This window comes from Triticum urartu, chromosome 5A (genome assembly GCF_056163025.1).
Source record: "Triticum urartu cultivar PI428250 chromosome 5A, HENAU_Tu73, whole genome shotgun sequence".
Classification (NCBI taxonomy): Eukaryota; Viridiplantae; Streptophyta; class Magnoliopsida; order Poales; family Poaceae; genus Triticum; species Triticum urartu.
The window spans coordinates 634,353,377-634,379,309 of record NC_141877.1 but is presented as its reverse complement, the minus strand read 5'-3'; the positions used below and the strand labels follow the sequence as shown (position 1 = coordinate 634,379,309).

General features: G+C 51.0%; 3 protein-coding genes and 2 long non-coding RNA genes across 9 annotated transcripts; 3 read left to right on the top strand and 2 right to left on the bottom strand.

Moving 5' to 3' along the window:
• Positions 1–6,513: 6,513 nt before the first annotated feature.
• LOC147973586 (uncharacterized) lies at positions 6,514–18,799 on the bottom strand. Of its 2 annotated transcripts, XM_087522132.1 has the most exons (8): positions 18,677–18,799; positions 17,728–17,791; positions 17,479–17,626; positions 17,014–17,375; positions 9,017–12,399; positions 8,789–8,925; positions 8,510–8,707; positions 6,514–8,427 (listed from the first exon to the last, which is right to left on the bottom strand). In XM_087522132.1, exons 5-8 carry the CDS (start codon positions 9,601–9,603, stop codon positions 6,998–7,000), a joined length of 2,352 nt encoding a protein of 783 aa, XP_087378258.1. In that variant the 5' UTR covers positions 9,604–12,399; positions 17,014–17,375; positions 17,479–17,626; positions 17,728–17,791; positions 18,677–18,799; the 3' UTR covers positions 6,514–6,997. The 2 variants fall into 2 exon arrangements, with proteins under 2 accessions (XP_087378258.1, XP_087378259.1); XM_087522133.1 differs by lacking the exon at positions 17,728–17,791.
• LOC125531502 (uncharacterized) lies at positions 14,362–24,436 on the bottom strand. 4 transcript variants are annotated; one of them, XM_087522136.1, is made up of 7 exons: positions 23,366–23,505; positions 23,071–23,206; positions 22,886–22,972; positions 22,710–22,778; positions 22,523–22,609; positions 22,082–22,417; positions 21,740–21,935 (listed from the first exon to the last, which is right to left on the bottom strand). In XM_087522136.1, exons 2-7 carry the CDS (start codon positions 23,117–23,119, stop codon positions 21,880–21,882), a joined length of 684 nt encoding a protein of 227 aa, XP_087378262.1. In that variant the 5' UTR covers positions 23,120–23,206; positions 23,366–23,505; the 3' UTR covers positions 21,740–21,879. The 4 variants fall into 4 exon arrangements, 3 of the variants coding, with proteins under 3 accessions (XP_087378260.1, XP_087378262.1, XP_087378261.1); XM_087522134.1 differs by lacking the exons at positions 22,523–22,609; positions 22,710–22,778; positions 22,886–22,972; positions 23,071–23,206; positions 23,366–23,505 and adding exons at positions 14,362–14,826; positions 20,887–20,962; positions 21,086–21,342; positions 21,488–21,586 and having other exon boundaries at positions 22,082–22,373; XM_087522135.1 differs by lacking the exon at positions 23,366–23,505 and having other exon boundaries at positions 23,071–23,268.
• LOC147973588 (uncharacterized) lies at positions 15,483–16,100 on the top strand. Its single transcript, XR_015602960.1, has 3 exons — positions 15,483–15,673; positions 15,790–15,960; positions 16,041–16,100. It is a non-coding gene; the product is annotated as an uncharacterized LOC147973588 (long non-coding RNA).
• On the top strand, positions 16,336–16,907 carry LOC147973587 (uncharacterized). The gene is made up of 3 exons (XR_015602959.1): positions 16,336–16,482; positions 16,582–16,656; positions 16,775–16,907. It is a non-coding gene; the product is annotated as an uncharacterized LOC147973587 (long non-coding RNA).
• Positions 18,008–19,311, top strand: LOC147973585 (uncharacterized). The gene is made up of 4 exons (XM_087522137.1): positions 18,008–18,531; positions 18,635–18,888; positions 18,992–19,067; positions 19,194–19,311. The coding sequence occupies exons 1-4, from the start codon at positions 18,325–18,327 to the stop codon at positions 19,296–19,298; spliced, it is 642 nt and encodes a 213-aa protein (XP_087378263.1). The 5' UTR covers positions 18,008–18,324; the 3' UTR covers positions 19,299–19,311.
• Positions 24,437–25,933: the final 1,497 nt, after the last annotated feature.

Below are 25,933 nucleotides of genomic sequence, written 5' to 3'. Positions count from 1 at the left end.
GCGCACTCCAAGACCTCGGCGTCCGTACATGCACCGCGCCCATCTCAGGAGGCGCGGGACCGGCAGCGTCATGGTACTCACGGTACCATGCGTTTGCTGGACCAAGATCGAGCTGGTGGATCTCGGAGTGCTCAAGACCAGCATGCACGCCAACATGCTGGCACGAGCGAGGCACGGTCGCCTGGACGGGATACTGCTCCTTCTAACATAGTTAGAAGTCCGAGCATATCCCGCTCCTCGCACCGTTCGCCACCGCCACCCGCCACTACAGCAGAAGTTTTGGCACGAGCTCAACTGCTCCTGGACTACCCTCCAACGGCAGACAAGATCGACGACTGGAGGGCCACCATTCAGAGTCTCATCGGCTTCACCAACGGCGACACCCAACGGCAGCCGAGCACGTTGCAGCCGCGGCAAGTCAGCCAGGCACGAGCCGGTGGCGACAAGACCGGAGGGGGTACAACCACTGTGCACTCTCCGCCCCGAAGGCCAAGATCGCCGACTCGCCGGATCCACCTCGACAGCGACTCCACCGCGTCATCAGATCCACGAGCTCGTCGCGATCAGCGCCAAGTTCTTCACGAACGACAGCAAGAAGACGCTCGTACTCGCATCGAGCGCCGAAGAGATGCGCGACGTCAATCAGACCAGCGCGCTGGGCCCTCTGTCGACATGCATGCGCCAGGGGAACCAGGCGACTTGCCGTACGCGGTAGGTTGCCCTGCGTTTACTCGTGAGCTGCGGCAAGTCCAGTGGCCCAGCAAGAAGAATTTCAAGCCAGACGTACCAGAGAAGTACGACGGCAAGTCGCATCCGTCGAAGTTCCTCAGCATCTACACCATCGCGGTGCAAGCTGCCGGGGGGCGGGACGACAAGATCCTTGCCAACTACTTCCCGCTGGTGCTCAAGCCCAACGTCAGGTCCTGGCTCATGCATTTGCCGGACAACTCCATATCCTCCTGGGCAGACCTATGCCATCAGTTTGTCGGCGCCTTTACAGGCGGCCACAAACCTCATGGCCAAGAGAGTGGCCTTCACCTGCTCGCCCAGAAGGAAGGAGAGCCCCTGCGCAAGTACATTCAGAGATTCAGCCGTGTACAGCACAACATCCCAGATGTCCACCCTGCCGCGGTCATCAGCACGTTCCATCAGAACGTGCGTAACCGCAGGATGAGGGAGGAGATGGCGATGTGCAAGATCAGAGACGTCAGTGAGCTGTATGCCCTGGCCGACAAGTGTGCACGTGCTGAGGAAGGGAGGAAACTCCCCGGAGAGAATACAGGAGCAGGAGGATCTGACAGCGAGGATGCTGCCCCGGCAAAGAAAAACCGGCGGCGGAACAACAGGAAGAAGAAAGGCAAAGATGTGCTAGTCATTGAGCAGTCCGGCAACGAAGGTGGCGCCAAGAAAGCCAAAGCTGGTAGCTCCGGCAAGGAGATCGCCGCATGCACCAACTGTCAGACTGTGGCGGTCGCCGACAAGCAGGATGGCACCGACAAGCAGTACTGCAAGATCCACCGCACCAAGGGCCATGACCTCCAGAGCTGCAGGAAGGTCGAGCAGCTTGTCCAGCAGCAAAAGGCTGAATGCGAGCAACGCGACAAGGAGAGGGCCCAAGGAGGCGCTGGAGAATCCGGCAAGAAGCGCGTCGGCCGGGGAGGACGCCGCGGCAAGGCCAAGCAGTGGCAAGGAGACAGACCTCCCCGCGGCCGCGACAAGGATGAAGATGACGACAACGACGAAGACATGGATGATGTCGAGACCAGTGAGCAGGAGTTCCAGAAAGCCACAGAGGTCTTGTGCGTTGACGGCGGTGCTTCTCTGCATACTTCGCACCGCCAACTCAAGCAGTGGGTGCGGGAAGTCAATGCGGCGGAACCACCTGTCGAGTCACGCAAGCTTCTGAAATGGTCCAGCACGCCTATCATCTTTGATATTGAGGACCACCCTGATCGCACAACTGCGGTCGGGTGCTTGCCGATGTTGGTTTCACCAACTATCCGCAACCTCAAGGTCACTATGATGCTAGTTGACGGCGGGGCCGGCTTGAACCTGATCTCCTCCGCTGTACTCCAGAGACTCCAGATCCCTGACAACGAGCTTGAAGAGACCGGCACATTTCAAGGAATCAACCCGGGAAGGAGCAAGCCGAAGGGGAAGGTCACGTTGCCAGTAACATTTGGCAACGAGGTGAACTTCAGGACTGAGAGGGTCACTTTTGACGTTGCCGATTTTCCATTGCCTTACAATGGGATACTCGGCCGTCCAGCACTCGCCAAGTTCATGGCAGCCTCTCACTACGCATACAACATGCTGAAGATGCCAGGCCCGATAAGCGTCATCTCTATCTCTGGCGACAAGAAGGATGCTCTTATCTGCGCCGACAATATCTACCGGGAAGCGGCAGCCGCAACAGATCGCAAGTCACCTGCCGTTGAAGCTCCCGGGGGGAAGAAGAAGACCAAGTCCGGCAAGAGTTCTGATGCCCACTCCGGCAAGCGCACCTCTTCGGAGTGCTGCGCTGCCGTCGAGGACGCACCATCGAGCTCCACCGGCAAGTGTAAGAAGACAATGGCAGCTCCGCCAGAGACCAAGAAGGTGTCCGCCAAGGAGGACGGCACTGGTGGTACCTTCACCATCAGTGCCACTCTCGACCCTAAATAGGAAAGCGCGCTCATTGCTTTCCTGCGGGCGAACGTCGACGTGTTTGCGTGGCAACCGTCTGACATCCCCGGTGTACCCAGGAAAGTAATTGAGCACCATCTTGCCGTTTGTCCTCATGCGCGGCCCGTCAAGCAGAAGGTCAGGAAGCAAGCAGTGGAGCGCCAAGAATTCATCGCAGAAGATATCAAGAAGTTGGAAGCAGCAGGCCTTGTCAGAGGAGTGCTCCATCCTACGTGGTTGGCCAATCCTGTAGTCGTGCGCAAGGCGAACGGGAAATGAAGACTTTGTATCGACTTTACCGATGTTAACAAAGCTTGTCCCAAAGACCCATTTCCTTTGCCGCGCATTGACCAGATTGTTGACTCCACGGCCGGATGTGACTTGCTTTCATTTCTTGACGCATACTCAGGATACCATCAGATCTTCATGGCAGAAGAGGATGAGGAGAAGACCGCATTCATCACTCCATGTGGCATGTACTGTTTCATACGGATGCCTTTCAGATTAAAAAATGCTGGTTCAACATTTGCAAGGGTAGTCCATGTCGCTCTTGAGCCACAAATACACAGAAATGTGGAAGCCTACATGGATGACATAGTGGTCAAGAGCAAGGACAAGGCAACTCTGATTCAAGATTTAGACGAGACCTTTGCAAATCTGCGCAAGATCAGCCTCAAGCTCAACCCCGAGAAGTGTGTGTTTGGAGTCCCCTCCGGCAAGCTTCTCGGGTTCTTCGTGTCTCAGCGGGGAATCGAAGCCAATCCCGACAAGATCAAGGCCATTGAGCAGATTGAAGCACCAAAGCGCGTCAAGGATGTACAAAGACTTGTCGGTTGCGTGGCTGCTCTCAGCAGGTTTATCTCTAGGTCTGCTGAGCGCGCCCTGCCGTTTTTCAAAATATTGAAAAGGCAGGTCCAATGAAATGGACTCCGGAAGCGGAGGCTGCGCTGCAAGACTTGAAGAGATACCTGTCCTCCACTCCAACACTTGTCGCACCTAAGCCACAAGAGAAGTTGCTGCTGTATATAGCGGCAACCAATCAAGTGGTTAGTGTTGCGTTAGTAGCAGAGAGGGAGGCAGATGACGAGCCAGCAACCACGGCAGGTGCATCCAGCGATAAGCAGGGGGCTTCCCCGACAAGCTCTGGTCCCGACAAGGATGGATCTGCGCAGACGCGCGAGGAGATACAGAAGAGAATGGTACAGCGCCCAGTTTACTTTGTCAGTTCCCTTCTACAAGGGGCTAGGTCAAGGTACTCTGGCGTGCAGAAATTGCTTTTTGGCCTTCTCATGGCCTCGAGAAAGCTGCGCCATTACTTCCAAGCACATGAGATCACAGTTGTCACTCGTTTTCCGCTGAAGAAGATACTACAGAATCCAGAAGCGACAGGCAGGATTGTTGAGTGGGCACTGGAACTGTCAAGCTTTGGCCTCAAGTTTGAGAGTACTTCAACTATCCAAAGCAGAGCATTGGCAGAATTCATAGCAGAATGGACACCAACACCAGATGAAGAAATTCCAGAAACGAGCATCCCCGTCGAGGAAGCAAGCAAAGAGTGGCTGATGTACATTGATGGTGCCTTTTCGCTGCAAGGCGCCGGCGCTGGCGTGCTGCTTGTCGCACCCACCGGAGAGCACCTCAAGTACGTAGTCCAGATGCACTTTCCCAAGGAGCAAGCAACAAACAATACTGCAGAGTATGAAGGCTTGCTTGCCGGTCTCAGGATCGCGGCAGACCTTGGGATCAAGAAGCTCATTGTCAGGGGTGACTCGCAGCTTGTCATCCGCCAAGTGAACAAGAGCTATCAAAGTCCGTTGATGGAAGCCTACGTCGACGAAGTGAGAAAGCTAGAAGAGCACTTTGACGGCCTACAGATGGAGCATGTTCCAAGAGCTCAAAACGCCATTGCCGATGGCCTATCAAAGTGCGCCGCACTTAAGTTACCTGTGGAACCAGGGATCTTTGTGCTCAAGCTGACTCAACCGTCTGTAACGCCATCAACTGGACAGAGCAAGAAGAGGAAGTTGATTTCTGGTGACTATTTTCCGGCAGAGCTTCCCGAAGCCGCCGCCAAGAAGGTCCCCAAGATCAACGCCAAGAGCGCTGAGGAGCAGTCTGCTTCGGCAAGCCCTAGGGTTTGTTCCGTTGAAGCACAACCTCCCGACAAGTTTTGCTCCGGCAAGCTTGCCGGGGAACGTCAAGCTCCGGCAGAGCCGCAGGTTCTCGCCGTAGAAGCGGATGTTCCCGCAGCAGCAGATTTGCCTTTAGTCCTTGTTGTCGAGCCACAAGCTCCAGCATGGACACAGCAGATTGTCCGTTTCCTTTAGACAGGAGAACTTCCCGAAGAGCAAGAAGAAGCGGAAAGAGTAGCCCGGCAGTCAAGTATGTACCAGTTTGTCGACAACACACTGTACAGAAGAAGACTCAACGGTGTGAAATTGAAGTGTATTCACCGGGAAGACGGACAAAAGCTGTTGACAGAGATACATGGAGGCATATGTGGTCACCACATTGGCGCAAGAGCACTTGCCGGCAAAGCATTCCGGCAAGGTTTCTTTTGGCCGACAGCCCTCCAGGATGCAACTGCACAAGTAACCAAGTGTGAAGCGTGCCAGTTCCATTCCAAGCAGATACACCAACCAGCTCAAGCTCTCCAGACGATCCCTTTATCCTGGCCATTTTCGGTCTGGGGGCTCGACATCCTCGGCCCCTTTCCCCGAGCAGTCGGGGGTTTTGAGTACTTGTACGTTGCAATCGACAAGTTCACAAAGTGGCCGGAAGTGGAAGCAGTGAGGAAGGTGACAGCACAGTCAGCAGTCAAGTTCTTCAGGTTGATTGTTTGCCGCTTCGGGATCCCTAACAGGATAATCACCGACAACGGTACGCAATTCACGAGCCGCACCTTCATGCAGTACGTCCAAGATCTTGGCGCCAAGGTCTACTTCGCTTCTGTTGCTCACCCGAGAAGCAACGGTCAAGCGGAGAGGGCAAATGCTGAAGTGCTGTGTGGGCTCAAGACTAGGACTTTCGACAGGCTGCACAAGTGCGGAAGAAACTGGATCGAGGAGCTGCCGGTGGTTCTTTGGTCGATCAGGACGACGCCAAATCGAGCCACTGGCCAGACACCTTTCGCTCTAGTCTATGGAGCAGAGGCAGTTCTCCCCACGGAACTCGTATACGGGTCCCCTCGAGTGCTAGCTTATGATGAGCTTGAGCAAGAGCAGCTGCGACAAGATGACGCGCTACTCCTTGAGGAAGACCTTCTTCAGGCTGCTGTACGAGCTGCTCGCTACCAGCAAGCTTTGCGCCGCTACCATAGCCGCAAAGTTAACGCCAGAAGTCTCGAGGAAGGCGACCTTGTTCTTCGGTGTGTTCAGTCCGGCAAGAATTCCAACAAGTTGACGTCGAAGTGGGAAGGCCCTTACCGGGTGAAACGAGTCACTAGGCCTGGCGCTGTTCGCCTTGAGACCGAAGATAGCATTCCGGTGAGCAATTCCTGGAACATTGAGCATCTTCGTAAGTTTTACCCGTAAGGCGCGGTTGCCGGAACCTGTTCCGGCAACCACCTTTTGTACAAGTCTTGCCGCTGTTGCATGTAATCCTTTGTACAAAGCCGGACGCAGACCCCGTGCATAAGTAAAGCTCATATGCTCCGCACATCTTGTCAATTTCATGCTTTCTATTTTTTGCATATGTGATCTGACACTTTGTGCAGCACCTACTCCCCGGTAAGCAATAACGAGCCGTAAGGCTCCATATCTTTATTTTCTCCTCTTTCTTTTTTCTCAAGGAAAGGAAGGTTCCCTCGCCTACAAGTTTGCCGGGGGGAAAGGAGAAGATAATGGTATGGACCAGGCGTCGTTCAAGAAAGTTTCGCCTTACCGGGAAGCAAACAACAGAAAAGTTAAGTTGCCAAAGTTTGAGCAATCAGATTTTTTAATTTTTAAGTTATCTCCCTTGAACGACCGCACTTTGTATGGAAAACCTGTGCGCGGAGGAACCAACTCATAGCTAGTTGCGCCCTTACTTTGTTTCGAGTCCGCTCAACAACTTAAGTGAGCTGCGACTAGTTGCGATAAGGTTTCTTGTCGGTAGCGGCACCGCCAGCAGGCTGCTGACGTCCCGCACGCAGCGCTCGCGGCTAAGGTGCCTGCACCGGCAAGTTCCCTAAAAGCGTAGGGCAAAAACATACAAAGGGAGGAATCAAGTAAAGGGAATAACATTGCAATCATTATCCGGAATAGAGTTATATTACAAGGTAGCTAGTCGCGGCTCTAACAGATTGTTCTCATAACATGACCAGCAGCGACAAGAAAAGAAGAAAACGGGCGGCCTAGTCTACGCGGTCGTCCTCAATTCTCTTGATCCCGCTCACCTTATCCACAATGGGTGCGACAGGGGTCTTGAGCGCCTCCAGATCAGCATCCGGCGGTAGGGTCTTGAGGACGTTGGTGAGGTTGAGGCCCGGGTTGCGGAAGGTCACCTTCACCAACACCTTCTGAAGAGCTCCCGCGCAGATCTTGCGCGACTCGTCGGCTAGCTGCTTTGGGATCTTCTCCCGGAGCCGCTGGAGGGCCGTCGCCACGCCTTTGAAGAACAAGGTGAGCTTGGCGCTGGGTTGGAGGTTCTCATCAGAGGGATACCCGAGATCCTCCACCCCCAGCTGCGCCAGCTCCCTGTCGATATCTGCGGCAGCATTCACGAGACCCTCCGTCCAGCGCTCCACTTTCTCCTTCAAGGCCACCTCCTGCTCCTTGGCGCCGTCCAGCGTCTTGGTCAAAGTGGTCAGCTTCAACTCAAGATCTGCGTTGGAGTCCTTGGCGGCGCTAAGCTCTTTGCCCTTCTCGGTGAGACGAACCTGCAGCTCTGAGTTGCTATGGGCGTCCTTCTCCCGCTCACGCTTGAGCGCGGCAAGCTCTTCACCACTCGCCTTGAGATCGGCCTCCAGCTGCGCCACCTTCGTCTCCAGCTCCTTCTTGGCGGCCTCGGCAACTGCGGCAGCATCCTCTGCTTGCTTAAGGGCTTCGCCGAATTTTTGCTCACGCGCGGCAAGCTCCTCCTCATGGCTGTCGAGGTTAACTTTCCGCTGCACCAGCTCGCCCTCCTGCGCAGACAGCTTCTCAGCGGCAAGCCGCTGTTGCTCTTCAACTTCGGCCTTCTCGAGGAGGAAGGCCTTCTGCTCTTCGGCGAGTTGCTCCCGCTCCTCTGCCAGGGACCGGAGAGCTTCCTGGTTGAGACCTCGGAGCTCCTCCGCGCGCTTCTCGATGTCCGCTCCTGCCTTCGCGACAAGCGCCTCGCGGGATTCCAGCTTGGCTTGCCGCGCGCGGTAGAGCGACAACAGCTTCCGCAGCAGCCGCTCCTCCTCAAGCTCGCCACTACTGCTGCTCGGCGCATCAACTAGCGTCAGCCCAGCGGAGGCGAGCACCTCTCCATCAAAGCTCTCTCCCTCGACCGGCGCCCTGGAGCTTGACGCCCAGGGGAGGTTGATGAAGACGCCATCGCCGACCTTCAAGTAGACGCCTGGCTGGGGCTCTTCGGAGCCTGGCGCTGCGGCAGCGGCGGACGGGTCGGCGGTCGACGTAGCGCCTGGCGCTCCTGCGGCCTCAGGGCCGTCAGTGCGATCGCCAGACCCCTCGCCAGCTGCTGCGGCGGCAGCTTTGGCGGCCTCGTCGCCGGCGGGATCATCATCGCCGGCTGCTTCTTCAGTGGCAGCGGCGTCGTCGGCAGCAACCTCGGTCTCCATCGGCTCCGCAGCAGATGGGTCTGATGGCCGGAAAAGTGAGAAAAGTCAAGCAAATACCCAAAAAGAAGAAGAACCCAAGGGAAGCTTTGAAGAGAAGATTACCTGTACCGGGTTCTGCAGTCGTGGTCTCCGCCGCCGGGGGGCCGCTGGTGCTGTCCCTTGCCGGAGAACTCTCCCTTGCCGGAGACTTCTCCCTTGCCGGAGAACTCTCCCTTGCCGGAGACCTCTCCCTTGCCGGAGGACTCTCCCTTGGCATTTCGGGGGCGGCCTCCGGGCGCTCCTGGTGGGGCTGCTCTGCTCCTACACAAACCAACAGTCAGATGTCAGCAAAGAAAGAGTATCCATGCGCGCCTAACAGCGGAAAGCGAACCATATACTTACGCTGGGGGCTGCTCTGGAGAACAGTTGCCGGGTCCGGCAAGGTTGTCTCGGACGTAACCCCTGCTGTCGCGGTGGGTTCGTCCTCGATGACAATCACCGGGACCTTGGCTCTCTTCGCTGCTCTCTGGGCCAGAATCCTAAAAAGGAATAAGTTCAGAGTAAAGCAAATGAGATACAAGACAAAACAGCAAGAATTGAAGAACTACAAGTACAACAAGAGAATCTTACTCTTCTTCTTCCTCGTCAGAGCTGAACGCGGAGAAGTCGAAGTCCGGCTCACGTCCGGCGCGAGGAGGCGGAGGAGTAGTTTCCCTTGGCTGCTTGGCGGGAACAGTGGCGGTGGTCTGAGACGACCCCGCTCCGGCTGCCGCCGCGGCGTGAGAAGCGGCAGGAGCAGAAGCGGTGGTCCGGGTGGACCCCGCTTCAGTTGCCGCAGCAGCGTGAGGTGCTCCCGCAACAACAGTGCTTGCTGCGGTGGAGCGTGTCGCGCGGCACGGCGACTGTTCACTCGCCCGCCGCCCCGCTACGTCCCCGGCCTTGAGGAGACGCCTTCTTGGTGGGGATGGAGGCTCTGCTTGCGGCGAGCTGCCTGAAGATGAGGAGGAAGAGGAGTTGATCTCCAGCGAGCCGCTCATATCCTCGGCGGGCTCGCTCGACTCGACGTCATGCCCGGCAAGCTCTTTCTTGCCGACGAGCTCCTCTCGCTCGGCACGGCTTGCCGCCTCTGCTGCCTCTGCCTCCTTCACGGTGAATCCAAATTCGCCCGCGGCTGCGGCTGCCGCCGCCTCTTCCAGCCTAGTGGCGATGCGTGTCATCTCCGCATCGGTGGTGTCGCGGGTGAGGCTATTCTTTTCATCGGAGCGGACCGGCACTTCTACCAAGCCGTCAAAGAACTCCTGCACGACGTCGTCTGCAGGCTCTTACCAAGTTGGGACAATTCCATGCGAATCGCACAGCGGCATCACTGCACGGATGCGGTCGAGCGCGGAGTTGTTGCACAGCGAAACGACACCCTTCGGCAACCTGAACACTTCGGGATGTTGAGGGTCGTACTTGAACAGCTCCTGGAGCATCGCGTTAAGCTCCAGAACAGTGAAGTTGAAGTTGAGGCCCGGACGCAGCCTCATGATATCCACCGCATTCTTGAATTCCCAGGCGGGTCTCCCCCGTTCCTGCAGGGGGGCGATGCGGCGGCGAAGAAAATCTGCGCCAACAGCGCCCATAGTGAGCCCGGCAAGCCTGAGGCGTTGGATCCGGGTGACGGCAATCTTAAGCCTATCGTCTTCCGGGGCCACGTCACTCCAATCGCTGCCGCGTGCTACTGGGGCTTGGCGCCGGGCGGTAAACGGCTGCGGGTTCTCCTCGACAATCCAGCACTAGTCTGCTCTCCATTCCTCCCACTTGCCACGGAACTCTCCCTCCAGATAAGTGTCCTTCTTGCCGGCCCTCGAGATCCAGGCGATTCCGCCGGATAAAGGCTCTCCTCTCTCTACTCGGGGCATAAAGAAGTGGCGAAAAAGGGCTACATTGGGATAGACTCCGACAAAGTTTTCGCAGAGATGTGCGAAAACTGCCATGGTCAGAACAGCATTGGGGGTGAAGTCAAGGAGGCGGAACCCGTAGGTGTTCATAATATCGCAGAAAAACTCAGAGAAGGGCGGGCAGAGCCCGCAGTAGAAGAACAAGGCGAAGAAAGGATATCCGTTTGGAGCCATTTTCCAAGCGGCGGCTGGAAGTACCTTCGTACGCGGATGCGCTCGCGTCTCCGTCGACCAGAAGAGGTAGTAATTCTCCCTCAGCTCCCTCGCGGCGAGCTTGGGGAGGAAGATTGCCCGGTCCTTTCGCAGTGCCGCAAGCCGCTGCGCCTCGGTCGACTTCACAACCTTCCCTTTGTCGGCTCTCGGAGCCATGGCGGAAGTGGTGGAGGAGGTCGACGGCGTTGGTGGTGCTGGTGGCGATGGGGGGCGAGGCGCTGCTCTCTTTCAGCTTTGGGGAGACGAGGGAGCGGCGGAGGTTTCCGAGATTGGAGTAGCAACCGGCGAATGGGCGAACTACCCCTGTTTCCCATGCTTATAAAGAGGAAGGGGGCGGACGTTTCGCCTTTCCGAATAAAGAAACCACCCATGATCTATCCCACGACGCCGCATTCAACGCGTGCCGCTCGGGAAGGGCGCGGTGGATACGGAGAGAGATACGGCGTAACCCAGGCCGCGCGTGCCCGTGCCCTGTTTTGGGCCTGACCCAACAGCGCTCGGCACCGTGTATGGCCCAGGCCCGGGGGCTCCTGTCGGTGTACTAGAGTAGGGGTACCCTAGTATCCCGAACTTGTGCACGGGCAGTCGCAGCATCCCGCGGCAAGGCTTGCTGGGTGACCGCCAAGGTCCTCCGTGGTTCCTTTGGAGCCATTCAAGGACAAAGTATCCAAGCCAAGGAGACAAGACCCCGGCAAGAGGAGCTTGCCGGGAAGGCCAACCAAGGCATCTCAAGGAACTTGCCGCGACGCGCCACGCGTCCCGGCAAGGCCCGGTGAGCGACAAGCTCCCGGACGCGACAAGACAACGACCGCGGCAAGCCACCACTCTGTGTCCGCGCTCCAGCACATCCACCAACGTGTCGCTCTGGGACCCTTCCAGGCGTACGTGGCGGGAGGCTGTGCAGCCAGCGGTGCGCGGTGGCAAGCGGCGCTAACAAGATTGCCATCGTGGCGAGCGGTGGCATCCCTGACGGTCCCTTTTGCACTATTTAGGCGACGCAGACAGGCATTTAATGCCTTTGTCCCCTGCCGTCAGGGTTAGGTATGATACACTGTAGCAGGTAGCTGTACCAACTGCAACACCTTTCCATTTTTTACCCTTGTCTACGTTGCCACCTGTCGGTGACCCCTTGAGCATATAAAAGGAGGCCCATGCGCAACGTAGAGGAGGGGAAAAAAGAGAACACTCACGCTCGGTCTCGTTAGCTGCTGGGGTGTACTGTAGCACTCCGCGCTCCCGAGCAAGAACTCAATACAAACCACAAAGCAGGAGTAGGGTTTTACGCATCCGTGCGGTCCGAACCTAGGTAAACTGCTCGTGTGCTTCGCCTCGATCCGCTCTTCGTGCGACCCTCGCCCCCGCCGAACTAAAAGGGACTCGGTCTGCCGGTCCCATAGGTGTTTGTGGATTAGTCCCCCGACAGCAGGTAAATTTCTTACTGTCACGCAAAATCTCCTCTTCCTTCTCTGTCTGCATCAGCATTGGCGCCGATGGGGGGCCTGACGAATTGGTCACCTTATGCAGTCGTCGTCGCCAAACCGAGTCGAATCAACAAGGAGCGCTTGGAGTACAACTGATGACCCGCTGTTCGTCTTCTTTCACTTTCTTCCCCCGAAAAGTTGTGACATTCAACCCCCGCGTGTTGTCTGATTTTTTCTTAGGGCGATGTGATCCAGCAGGAAGAGCCTCGTCCGGTTCCTCATAACCAAGAGCTGGATCAGAAAGCTGAGTGAGTTGCAGAAGAAGAAGGATTCGGTGATTACGATCCAGCAATTCCTGAGCAGTCCACATTCAGCAATGGTGGCTCCGCCGTGCTGTCTGCGTCCGGAGTAGTTGACACCAACGGAGAGGATGGTCCTGAGGATGAGAAGGAGGTTAGCAGCCAGCCCACTAATAAACGGCGGCGTACAGTCGAATAAAAGGCCATGGCGTGTCCACGTCTACTGTACTAGGGATGTTTAAGTGTGAGCTTAGACTTTTCTGCTTTCGCATGCATCGCCGTCGTGTGGCCATGTCGCGCATGTGATTGTGTGTGTGTGTGTGTGTTCTATGCTTTCCATGTGGATTATGAGTTGATGTTGATTAATCAATAATCAATAATATTTTCTGCTTTCTGCTTTCCATGATTGTGTCTGGGCGTTGTATAATCAATAATATTTTTGGTGGGCTTGTACAAGAGTCATTTACTTAAATAATTTTGCCCCGACGCTGATGATAGTTATTGCCTCCCTAAAAAAAATCCGAATAGGTCAATTAGTATGTTACTGTACGGACCGGGTTAATTAATAAGATAAACTGCCGGTCGGGACGGAGGAGCTTATTAAATGCTCCCCCCAGTTGCAGCTGCTGCACCGAGCTGGTCTTTCTGGATGTGGGCACACATGGAACATATCTCGCCGGCACATGGGAAGGAGACCCTAGGAAAAAAGGGTTGGCCTCAGCTGAGCCATGTCTTAAATCCGGGAGGGAACGCTTAAAAAAAAGTGAGCAGCTGCTCTCCACGACACAGACATATATAGACGATAAAACATTTCAATTTCATTTTGGGTTGAGAACAACGGGTCGCCTGTAATGGCCGGCGCACCGATGCTTGCACGAACAATACACTATTGCGAGAAGAACAAGATCTGGTGGCCGGGGTTTGGGACGGAGACTAGTTCTCATCCGCCGGACCCGACATTGGATAAGGTGATGTTTCCTCCGTGCGGTCTTATATTAATCCGCTGCTCTCGCTTTCTTGGGGTCGCTTTTTGTTATCTATAGCGAGCACTTTTTGCGGATGATTCTTTTTCTCACTGCCTTTCCATCATTGGCCGATGTAGGATCGTCGAGATGGAGCCACCGGATCCCACCAAGGAAAAGGAATCTGCCGGACGAAGCGGATGGAAGACAAGGCAAGAAGAAAAGTCTCTCGCTAATGATACTCATGGAACCATTGTGCTGACGCATGCGAGTGTGATTTTCAAACTGATGCAGGATCCGGATGCTGATGAGTTGGAGATGCGAACGACGACGAAGCGGAAGAGGAAGCGGGTGCTCGTGGACGAGTACGTCGCAAACAATGCCAAAAAGCGTATGGGTCGGCATACGCTTGTACTGGTACCGAGGACGCCACCGCCTGCTGGATATGTTGTTCCTGCCGTTCCGCCAGGCCGTCTTGCGGAGACTAGTGTCCTTCGAGGTAGAGTCGTCAGGTGCACTTGGAGCTGCCATCAGATCGTAAGCCTGGGTTTGCAGTGCTACCCCAAAGTTCATAGATCAGGCATGGCTAGTTTGTTGACCACTGCGTGGAGTGGAGAGGCTGATAGAAGGTTTTACGCTTGGCTGCTGAGTAGATTTAGGTGGGAGGATATGAGTTTCATATTCCCCTGATGGTCAAATTAGGTATTTTACTCCCAGGTCAATTGTCCGTACATTGGTTCTAAAAAATCATGGCCGGCCAGTAAGCTTGCTTAAATTAAAACCGAAGGAAAGACAAAACCTAACATTAAGAATCAGAACAATCCTGGGGTTAGAGAGTAGGAGAAATGCCAGAGATGGAGGGCTAACAATCCAGGCTGTAAGTGACCTTGTTAACAGCTTGAAAACATTGGATCTTGACCAGCATCAGACCAGGGTTTTCGAGATGGCATTCTCACTGTTAGCAGCTGCTACCTGTGTTGGTCCAAAACAGTCATACTCATCCATCCCCTGGGAGATGTTTGCGTGCGTGCTATGCAATGGTGGCACTGGTGAGTTTGATTTAGCAGAATGGGCGTTTCAGATCATCAGAGCAGCAGTGAAGAAACTTCTGAAAGATTTAGCCGCTGGAGTCAGGACTCTGATAATAGGAGGCAGCCATTTGGGACTGCTTGTAATTAAGTAACAGTTACATAAAAAAATATTTTCTTTTTCATGATTTGTGGCGCACATTTCTTGATCCTAACATCTGAATTTTGATTCCTGTTTTGTTTGCATATCTGACAGCCATGGTTCTTCGACTGGATTGACTTCGGGGTATATAACTTAGAACAACACAGTCCCACGGATCAGCGTTTACACATGAGAGATATGCAGGACGATGATTTTCCTCATCAGGGAGTACCCAGGCATATTCCCAGTAAGGAAACAAATCCTTTTCCACATGAGTAACAAAAAGATATTTCTTAGTCAGGTTGCCATCTAGCCCACATGTGCCATCTCATAGAGAAGCTTTACTTTCTTCTTGAACAGACAAAACCACAGGATGAATTCGATCATCTGGATGAAGACTGGCATGATGTAGTCGGCGAGCCTGGTGGATTCCTACGCCATGCAGGTAAATGGAGACATTGTTAAGCATGTAGATTGTTCTCTCTTAGTTAATGTTGTTGCAAAAAGATATATAAAAAGAGATTGGTGCATCTATTAAGAATGATCTGTTCTGTAATGAACCAAAAAAGGTCAACAAGATGCGCTCTGAGCAGCTGAAGCCCTCATCGCTGCCAGCCAACAAAATTGCAGCCCACCTCAAGAGGAGCATGGCGACCAAGGACACGCAGGTGGCTCGGAGAGAAACACAAAGGCAGCTAAAGGTAAAGGGGTAGCTGACGAAAGTTCAAGCTCATCGGATAGCGACAGTGATGTCGAACCAATCGATCCGAGCATTCGCCTAGTAAGGCAAATCCTTAGGGCTGACAGGAGAGGTTCGTATCCGAGGTTTTCGACCATCAATTATCATTACTAGTGAAAACAAAAATGTTTGGGTTTTGGCCCCATGCATATGACTAACACAAGTGGCACTGTCAATTGCAGGTGAAAGCATAGAAGCTCAACCAACTAGCGTCCGGATCCCGGGGGTGGGACGGGTGAACGTGCTACAGGCAAGTTGTCTGCTACAAAAAAGAAAAAAGAGTTGTAAACGAAAAATGTTACACTGCGATGTGCAAAAACATGAAGCTGACCGCCACCATTTAAACTTGCAGGTCCGCGTAGCCTTAACCGCTTCAGGCAACGGCTGCTTATGAGGAATAACAGCACCAATGAAGTGGGTACAAGCAACACATGTGTTTTGGCTGTCAACCAAGACCGGCGTGCTTTGCTAAGGAGCAGGGGGAGCACCTCAGAGCAGAGTTGTTTGAGATTGAGGCTCAAGCAAAGTCCGACCTCGAGTGTGAGTACCTCTAAACTGCTTTTATACCTTGCACTACCCTAAGCTATGAAATGAGTATCATATATACCAAAAAGATTATGTGGGTACTTAAACCAAAGTGGCATCTATTTTGACAGATGCCAGATCGCATGGAGTTATCAAACCTAGAGAGGCGAGGCCTGGCTGTACTGGAGTTGACTGCCCACATGAAGGCAACGACGAGGAGAGGAAGGATCGTGTGCGCAGCTTAGCAGCGGCTGCGCTTGCTGTAGTGGAGCAAGCTATGGACAATCCAGAACTCTTTGAAGGTACTCGACTTGAACCAACTGATGCAACGGTTTGGGTAGTACTGGCTTTAGTAGTGAACTAACAAAAATGTTGGCTACAGGAATATTTGACCAGGCCAGAGCAGTGCTTTCGGGACTAGGTGTTGAAGGATATATTGGAGGTAACTACTGTTGAACGCATACCAGTTGTGTTGCTTATGTTTTGGGTGTGTGAGAAAATTTGGTTTCCCGAGAGCAAAGATTCAGCTAATACGGATGTGTCTCGTTGAACAGAAGAAGTACCTCGGATGAATGGAAACGACAACAATACACCGCAACGTGAGGAAAATGATGGGATCAATTGGGAGGATCTAGAGAGGGAGAGTCAGGAACTAGTGGAACTCGGAAACTGTCAGCCATGCACTGATGCACAACTGACCATCGTCGCCCCTGCTGTCGATGGTGATAGCATCAGCTCAGGGGGTCCTTATGATGGAGAGCGTGTAGGAAATACACTTCAGGGTGACGTTGACAACAACAACAGGGAAATGTCGGTGGATGAAGGTATGATTTCTATGGTTAATTTTCCTGTACGGGGCTGAAAGCATTGCACACGAAAAAGGGCGTATGTAGAAAAGTTGAGACTTCCTTCCTGTGTTTCAGCAACTGATGATGCTTTGTTGGGTGTATCATCGCTGGAACCAAGTGATTATATGGAGGAAGAAGAGGACGGGATAGGTGTGCAAGCCTAACTTCGTACCATGTGACCTAGAAAGAAGAAGTCTCTTATTTGAGCATAAAAGCAAAAAAAAAGGAAAAATTCGCTTTCCATTTAACACTTTGGTGTTTTTTCTAGAGTTGGACGATGAGTTCCTGGCTGTGGCAACACAGGTGCCCATAGATTACACGATGCATGAAGAGGAACTAAATGAGGAAAACAATTTGGTTGGCCTTAATAACTTAAGGGGCATGCTTGCTGCACTGAATACATGCATCAGATGGGTAGCATGGATAGCAGGTACTCCCCTGTTGCGAGTTACTAACCGAGACACTATAATAGAAATAAATTGCGGAAAAGAGTGAAAACCTGCTAACCTCTTTAGTATTTTTTTCCAGCAACGATGATGGTTGGGAGCGCAAGGCCGGGAGATGATGAAGATGAAGACCCTCCTCTCAATGGTCAAATCTTGTTGGGTTGGCATGGTACTGAATACCGAGAAGATGCCCGTCCCAGTAGACAGGAACTTCTTGCTCGAGTCCAGCATGCGACCCATCCGCACGCACTAGATGTTCAGACATCATGTCGGTCTGCACCTTCCTTTTATCATGATGGCAGAGGTAAAATGCTAGTGCGGAATGAGAGAAGAAATCCTGCCCACCCGGGTTCCATGTCAGGCGTGCTGTCCTTATGCACCTGTTTCTTTTTCTTTCCGTAGATGGTGGTGATGATCAACCTCCTGGGAGTGGGATGACATTGCCAGAGGGTGGGTCAGCGTCTCGCTTTCAGCAAGCAATTATCAAGTATCTTCATGCCTGTGCGAACCATGAGAAAACACCTACCAGTGTGGAAGCCCGTGAGCATGCAACCGAGCGTAGTGATGCAGGAGAGCTTGGACCGCATGTCACAACTCGTCCGCGAGCCTTGGACGTGCAAACAAACTGTCGTCCTGGACCTTCATTCCGTCGTGATGATGCTGGTAATTGCCTCCTGAAGATACCGTATATCATTAATCTACCTTTACAACTCTGGCTTTTCTTGCTGTAATCTTGGGGCTGAAATGCAGATGGAGGCGACGGGAAGGCTCCTACCAATATGTTGCCATCTGGAGCTGGTGGTTCAACCTCTCGTTTCCAGCAAGCAGTTCAGAACTATCTGCACCGGTTTGGGATTAAATACACAGTGAATACCACGGGTAAAACACATGATGTATCACGTGAAGATGGATACACAAATGAGCAGGTCGCTGTTAGGAGAGATTGGGGGGATAAGTACCCCCCCTCAATTGGCCTGAACCATAGGGAACCTCCAACTGCGGCCATCTCCAAATTTAATAGTAACATGCTAGCATGTGAAGGTGGAATGCTGAAAAGGTAAAGGCTTGCAGTCATTGTTTTATAAACGCCAGAAAAAAGTTTGCTCCCACATATGGATTAGTGATGGTTCTATCTGAAAGAGATTAAAAATCTGAAAACCTTGCAAGAAATGGGTTAAACACTACCGTCCAATTCTTGCGGTCGCATCTGGGCAGGATATCAAGGATGAACTGACCCCCGGGGGGGGATTTGTCAACAGGTCTTTACAGCACATGCTATGTGGGAAGGACGATGCTATATACGACGGGTGGCAAGATGGGTTCAGAGGTTTGTTCGACCTGTGTTTTGTTATAAGTACCATCATTTATTCAAATGGGGGTAGGCGGATGGGGGCAAGCTATATGGGTTTGCTATGTTTTCGTTCTCGAGAAAACACTACTAATGCATCTGCCCTTCTTGCTGCAAAATAAAAAAATGCAGGACGAGATTTGCAGAGATGATGGTGAAACTGACTGGGATTACATAGACACTGTGATGAACTCAGAAATGATGGGGTACAAGATTGATTGGTTGACAAAGGTAATGTTGCAAATACATATAAATGCAAAAAGTAATGTGGATATTAGACAGAAACAACATTTCTGACTTTTTTGCTCGCGTGAAAAAAAACGTGAAATTGCAGTTGTGGTTCCCATCAAAATTTATGGATTGTTGGGCGATGTACCTTATGGACAAGGACAAGAAAACCATGATGGTCCTTGACCCTACGGAGACAGATGTGATGGATGAGATGAAGATCAAGCATGAAGCCCGTGCAAAAAAATTCCAACGTAGATTCCGTTCTCTTTTCAACAACTTCTTCGGCAACGGGTTGGTTGACACCGATGGCTGGACGTTCTTATACCCACTAGTGGCGCAGCATGAGCCTTGCAGCAGGTTTCCCCCCACTACCCTGTTATGAAAATTATGCATTAGTAAAGCATGAAAAAGTTTGGTCTGTTGACAACATGTAGTAACTGCATGTTTGTTTGACTGATAGGGAAGACAGCGGAGTGTACATCACACACTACTACACTGATTTCACCGGTCTGTACCTCCGGTCGACGCTGACTCAGGTTTGTATTTTCGACCTCATTCCATTTTTTACATGATAGGGAATAAATGAAAACAGCTAAAAATGTTCAGCATGACAAAGCAAAGGAACTGAAAAACTCCTTTCCTTTATGTGGTTTAAAACACAGGACCAATTCGACAGTCTGCGGATGAAGCTAGCGTATGAGATTGTAATCATGAAGGGCAACAAGGGAGAGATTCCAGACTTCCTCTACGACATGATCATCGACTGAACCGAGCAGTAAAAAATGAGAGATGGACTCGGACTCCGTGGTGCCTTGTTGCAAAAAAATGGTTGCAGACTGGCAAACTATTTTGTCTGCAACCATGGTGCTGCTGAGTCTGAAGGGGGGAACGGGCGCCCCATTTTGGTTTGTGTTAAAAACCCGGTTGCGTTGTCAAGACAGAATCTTAAATATTGTGGATTGTGCTACCCAGTTTGTAAGACCTAAGTAGACCGTAATAGTATTGTCTGTGGACCTGGTTGGTCCTACGATGTGAACATCAATCTATGTGTTGGCGAACTTGGAGTTTAACCGCTATTCGGAACAAGGCCGTGGTCTTCCATGATCATCATCAGGAAAGCCGCCACATCCTTCTTTGATCAATTAACTACCCGCGTCCTCTGAAGGCAAAAACTGGATACCGCTACAATAGTTGCGGCGTCGGTTCGTGCATAGACACAAGGATAAAATTCAGGGGGAGCACTCCAACGTCAAGAGTCTCATAACTGCTCACATTTTGGGCCATAGGTTTCAGACACATGCTACATCACTAGAAGGGGACTTGTTGACTTGTGAGCGAGGGGGGTTGGGGTGCGGAACATGGGAAAAATCTACTACTCAACCTCAATGGGGTGATCCCCCATGCTCCAGCTTCAAAAAAGTCATTTATAAAGTGTTTCAGAAAAATCTCAGGAAAAATATGAATGTCTACAAGGAAATGTGGCTACACTCCCAACAGTTTCAGGTCCGACCTCTAAATGTACAATGAGCAACAAGGCGAGTGTGAAAAATGTAGCATGAATTAGGTCCCCAGAAGTTCAGCGGATGAAACTATTCAATACTGAATTTACATTTTTTGTTTAGTGAAGTACATCTTGAGTTTGGACCTGAAATTTAATGAAAAATCACATTTTTTGATAAATTTAGAAACTTTACAAAATGATGTTTCCTGCTTGGAGCATAGGGAGAACTCCAAGAGTGGGGGCGCATGATATTTCCCCCTGGGGGTTCAGCTTCCTACTGTAGCTGAGACATGTAGGAACTATGGGTCAACAAAGCTCGATCGGCTCAGAAAAAAGACACAGATTTTGGCATGTCCAACTACGTGCAAACTGATGATCCAAATGTCGGTCGACAACCTTACAGTCATACTGGAGAAAACAAACTAAGAACATGATAGAAAAGAAAAAATGTCTGGGGTACATGTTGCTAGATATTACGCTGATATGTTTGAAAGGAAGATGGGGATCCTTCCGCCCACGAATCAGCACCATATTTCCATGAAGATAATTTTTTGTGCGCTCTACGTGTCGCTAAGCCATGAGTTAGTGGGTGCTAGTACCGTCCACAGAGCCTCGTGTGCCAGCTTCGATGAGCTCCCCTGTAGTTTGACACACTCGTGTAGAGCTTGCCTTTTTGTTTTGTCGGCATTGTACTGTGGGTAAGGGACAACATTTGATTTCTATCAATCAATCAGGCGGATAAACTAAGCAAAAGATCATGAATCAATATGACGGGGGGGGGGGGGGGGGGGGGTGGATATGTGTGTCTGAAAGAAAACCAGGAATAACAAGGTGGCCGTGGATAGATAAATGACCTTGGTAAGGGGAATCTTCATCTTGACGTCATCATAGTGCCGGCAGATATGGAGCACACACGCGCCAGTTTCATCTCTGGTTTGGTGTTCAGACATTGCATGCAACAAATCGGGAAAGTCTTAGTCAGCAAGCTTTGGGATGCAAAAACGTGGAGGTAGTTTTTTGTGGCGGGTACCATTAGAGAGGGTGAGAAAGTACCTGCTAAAATTTTCTTTAGCTATGACTGGGTACTTGGTCACCCACTGGCCATCTTGCGTAGGCCATCCAGCATAATACTCGTTAAGGCAGTCGAACAGCGCATGGTGAAGTTTCCAGGCAACCAACTCGAGCTTGTCTTTCGTTGGTTCGCTAGGACCATCACCTCTGATGAGTGGGTGAAGGACGTGGAGCTTCCTCTCCATCATGTCCCACATCAGTGCTATCCAGCCATCCTCCAGCGGAACTGGTAAGAAAAACTGCCAAACAAAATTAAGAAGTAAACACATATGAGGTCTGATACCATTCGTTTGTTGGCGAGCGCATGCAGTAAAAAAAATCTAGCAAAAACAAGATGAGCAGCGGGCCACACCGATCTGCAAAAATAAGAGCATGGGTCTGTACCATCTGGCAGGAAGTTATGTCGTACGGGATTTCCTTGCCAACGAGCTGGTTCTGGATGGATATGTTTGTCACATATTCATGGTCCGCTAGGACAATTGTCTGTCATGGCCCGAAATGAGTAAAAAATGAAGAAATTAGGATGCTAAGGCAAAAAAAAGTCGTCAATAGCTATTTAAAAGGAATCAGGAACGGAGATGACTGAACTAAACAAATTGACACCACACGAAAGGGGGGGGGGGGGGGGTGATTTACCGCGAAGTCGGGTTCCATGTTGTGCCTCCATTTCATGTATGGGCATTCGGAATTGGCTTCCTGATCTGACTGTGTATACCTTCGCATGATGATAGACATGAGCTCGTGGTGGAGACCCCGCATGCCAACTAACTGCTGACTCATAGCCAACCCAGAGATGCGTATAATCCTAGGGCTGGCGTGAATAATGTAGTTCCTGATGATGTTACCAAGATAGGCAACAAACAATGATATATCAGCTTATGCTCAAAAAAAGGGGCGAACACTGTAACAGCATGCAACACAAAAAACAGTTAATAAAAATGGTTGGAGATGTACGGCGAGGGTCGCCAAGACGTTCACCTCTGAAGATCTTGTTCAGGCAGCTTCGATAAATGGGCAGCAAGGAGGTCCGTGGTTGGACCATGCGGGGGTGTTGCACAACTCCCTTTCCCCATGGATCAGTTGCAAAACCATGCTGGAATACATACTTCCGCTTCTGTAAGTTAGTGCAACATTGGCCGAATACAGTAGCGGGTGTGTTGGCTGGGAGATCCGCATAGAGTTGAGCTATTGCCATTAGGTTAGTCTTGAAAAAATTGAATAGACCGCCCGATGCTCCTGATGAGGACTTCTTGCTGACAGATGTGCAATCGTCGACGTTGTGGGGGCGTTTCCATTTGAGACCAGGTGACGTAGCTGCGAAAACGAGAAAAAATGATGAAAACAGGAACCATGCCTATGGGCCTTAGGCATGGGGAAAAAATCAAGAAACTGAGCATGAGGTGGTTAAGATAGTCAGACCTTCGTCATCAGACAATTCAAGCCTTTGCCCATGTATCCTTTGTGCAACCGGCGTGCTAAAGCGTACTGACTTGGAATTAGCGGATGCTGCAAAAGGGGATATTTACCTAGCTCAGTAATCTGGTGAGTACAGAGGGGAAAAAGATGCCTCACTTTTGTTTGAAAAAATACTGCACTAAGGGCTTACCTGATGCAGGACAATCATTAAAACCCCTCGTGTTGTGGGGGCGTTTCGGGTTGGGACCAGGTGATGTAGCTGCAAAACAAGAAAAAAATGATGAAAAAATTGAACCATGCCTATTGGCCTTTGGCATGGGGGAAACAAGCAAGAAACTGATCATGAGGTGGTGAAGATAGTCAGACCTTCATTATCAAACAATTCAAGCCTTTGACCATGTATCCTATGTGCCACCCGCGTGTTAAACCGTACTGCCTTGGAATTAGCGGATGCTGTAAAAGGGGATATGTACCTAGCTCATTAATTTGGTGACTACACAGGCAAAAAAGATGCCTCACATATGTTTGAAAAAACTGCGCTAATGGCTTACCTGCTGCAGGACAATCATTAAAACCCCTCGCGCGACAACACACACACATCGTGTGGCGGGTGAATTAGATCCTTTGATAGGATCGAGAGCCATGGTCAGCATTCGGCTAAACGATTCAGGGTCAAAGTCGCTTATCCTGGGGAGCACGTTGTGTGCCTTGTTAAAGATGCCCAGATCAAGATTGTCCAGCAAAAAATATGCAATAATACGGGAATGCATGTCATTCTTGCTGAATGGAAAAGGTAATGTGGTCTTGCAAACAATACTGACAGCTGTGATCAAAAAGTTAACTTGCCTGGAAGAACAAATGGCAACCGGTTAGATTAGTGGACAAACTATTGGCCATCATATCTCTCTTGACCTTCTTCACTGCAGCTAGCAGATGCTGGAGAACATACTCACACCAATTGAATTGATCTATCGACTCGGTGTTTGCTATTGCCCCCCAGAAATCGATAGTAGTGTAGTTATGCTTGGTTGTAGGCACTAGCACATGTCCCATGACAAAAATGACGAAGGCAATCTGGAAACAATCTTTCTCTAGCTTGCTTGAATTCTCATTGATGTCCCGCAGAAGAAAATCTTCGGCTGCCCGCAAGCTGTGGACGCCTGTTTTGTTCATCTGCAAAGTTGTCTTTATGAAATGAACTGCCTCAGGGTTGATATTCGCATCTCTGCCTTTCACATTACGATGGCCACATGGGATCCCAAACACCTTGTAAAGATCCTCGGCGTAGAACTTGATAACCTTATTATCCCTAAGCTTAATCTCCCTGCGACTGACGCTGACTCTGCTCATTATCCACGCGCCGCACTTCAGATTTAGTTTCTGGATGTCCGGCAGCTTCAGCATCCCTCCAAACCCAATTTGCTCTACTAGCCATCTCTTGTATTCATCAAAAGTCTTGATTACGCTCACCGCGTGCTTGACCAATATGCGTGAAGTTGGCGGAGGTGGCTCTCTCTCCCCGGCGCTAGATGAGGAGCCATATGGGCCTTGCGCGGGCACCGGATGAGCTGCATCCAGTTGCCCACTGCCAGATCCATCCGCGTCTGCTCCGCAGCTGCCGGACTCAGAGCTGTGTTCGTCCTGCGGACGACAGGGCGCGGGGCAGCGATTAGATCCACTTGAATGTGAAATCTAGCAAAATGCAGGGAATAGATCTGAATAATCCCATCTGGAAAAGAGGGGGGAATACCATGGTGTTGTGACTCCAGTGTGGCGCCGCCGCCGCCTGGATGGGAGGATTCGCCGCCAGATGGATCGGCTAGTAAATTTCTCGCCGGCGGCTGGTTGAGTGGGGGGTTGTGTTGTGTGGAGCGAGCTACGGGTGGATGACAGGGTTGCAACGTGGGGCGTGGGTGAAAGGCGAGCAGCGCCGCGTGCCTTCGGTCGTGTATGACTGAAAAGTGGGGCAGAGATCAGTGCAAGCATTGCCGCGTGTCCACGACCTGGATGGACTAGAACGACGGTGCAATCGTGTACCTGCAAAATTAAACAACATTTTTTTAATGAACAATGTGAAGCTAAAATAACTACCGCCCTGCAAGCGGGTTTACAATAAGTTAAAGAAGATCGTCTGATATAAAAATCTGGACAATTTGAAAACTGCTGTGACCAAGGATAACAAACAAACCATACTGCATTACAAAAGTACGGCAGGCCATTACATAAAGTAGGTCGACATGTGCGCACGTACATATTTTGTTCTGAACGACTGGCTGGGTAAACAGGCTTAGCGGTAGGGGGAGCCACCCCTGAATTAATTTACCTATCAAACTAAACAGACGCATAACAGGCGTCTCGACGCGATCCATCAGACACATAGTGAGTACAGTTTCAGCCTGACCCACTCCTACTTAGCAAGCACAACCACCATAACGAGCGCAGTTAACCTATTAATAAAATAATATAATATGTTATTTTATATTATTTTCGGGACTAACTTATTAACCTAGAGCCCATTGTCAGTTTCTGCTTTTTCCTTGTTTTTGAGATTCACAGAAAAGGAATACTAAACGGATAAAAGTTCACGATGATTTTTCTTGGACCAGAAGACGCCCAGGGGACTGGAGTACAAGTCAGAAGAGCCATGAGGCGGTGGCAAGGGTGGAGGGTGCGCCCTAGGGGGCCCCCTACCTTGTGGGCCCCTCAGTGACCCCCTGACCTAGCTCTTCCTTCTATATATTCAAAAATATTCCAAAACCCTCAGAAGCATCCACGAAAATACTTTTCCACCTGCCGCAACCTTCTGTTCCGGTGAGATCCCATCTTGGGGCCTTTTTCGGCATCCTGCCGGAGGGCAATTCGATCACGGAGGGCATCTACATCAACTCTATTGCCCTTTCGATGAAGCGTGAGTATTTTACCTCAGACCTACGGGTCCATAGCTAGTAGCTAGATGACTTCTTCTCTCTCTTTGATTCTCAATACCTTATTCTCCTCGATGTTCTTGGAGATCTATTCAATGTAATCTTATTTTGCGTTGTGTTTGTCAAGATCCAATGAATTGTGGATTTATGATCAGCTTATCTATGCATATTATATGAATCTTCTCTGAATTCTTATATGCATGAATTGTTATCTTTGTATTTCTCTTCGAATTATCGGTTTGGTTTGGCCAACTAGATTGTTTTTTCTTGCAATGGGAGAGGTGCTCAGCTTTGGGTTCAATCTTGCGTGATTTCACCTAGTGACAAAGTAGGGGTAGCGAGACACATATTGAATTGTTGTCATCGAGGATAAAAATATGGGGTTTTCATCATATTGCTTGAGTTTATTCTCTACATCTTGTCATCTTACGTAAGGCGTTACTCCATTCTTTATGAACTTAATACTCTAGATGCATGCTGGATAGCGGTT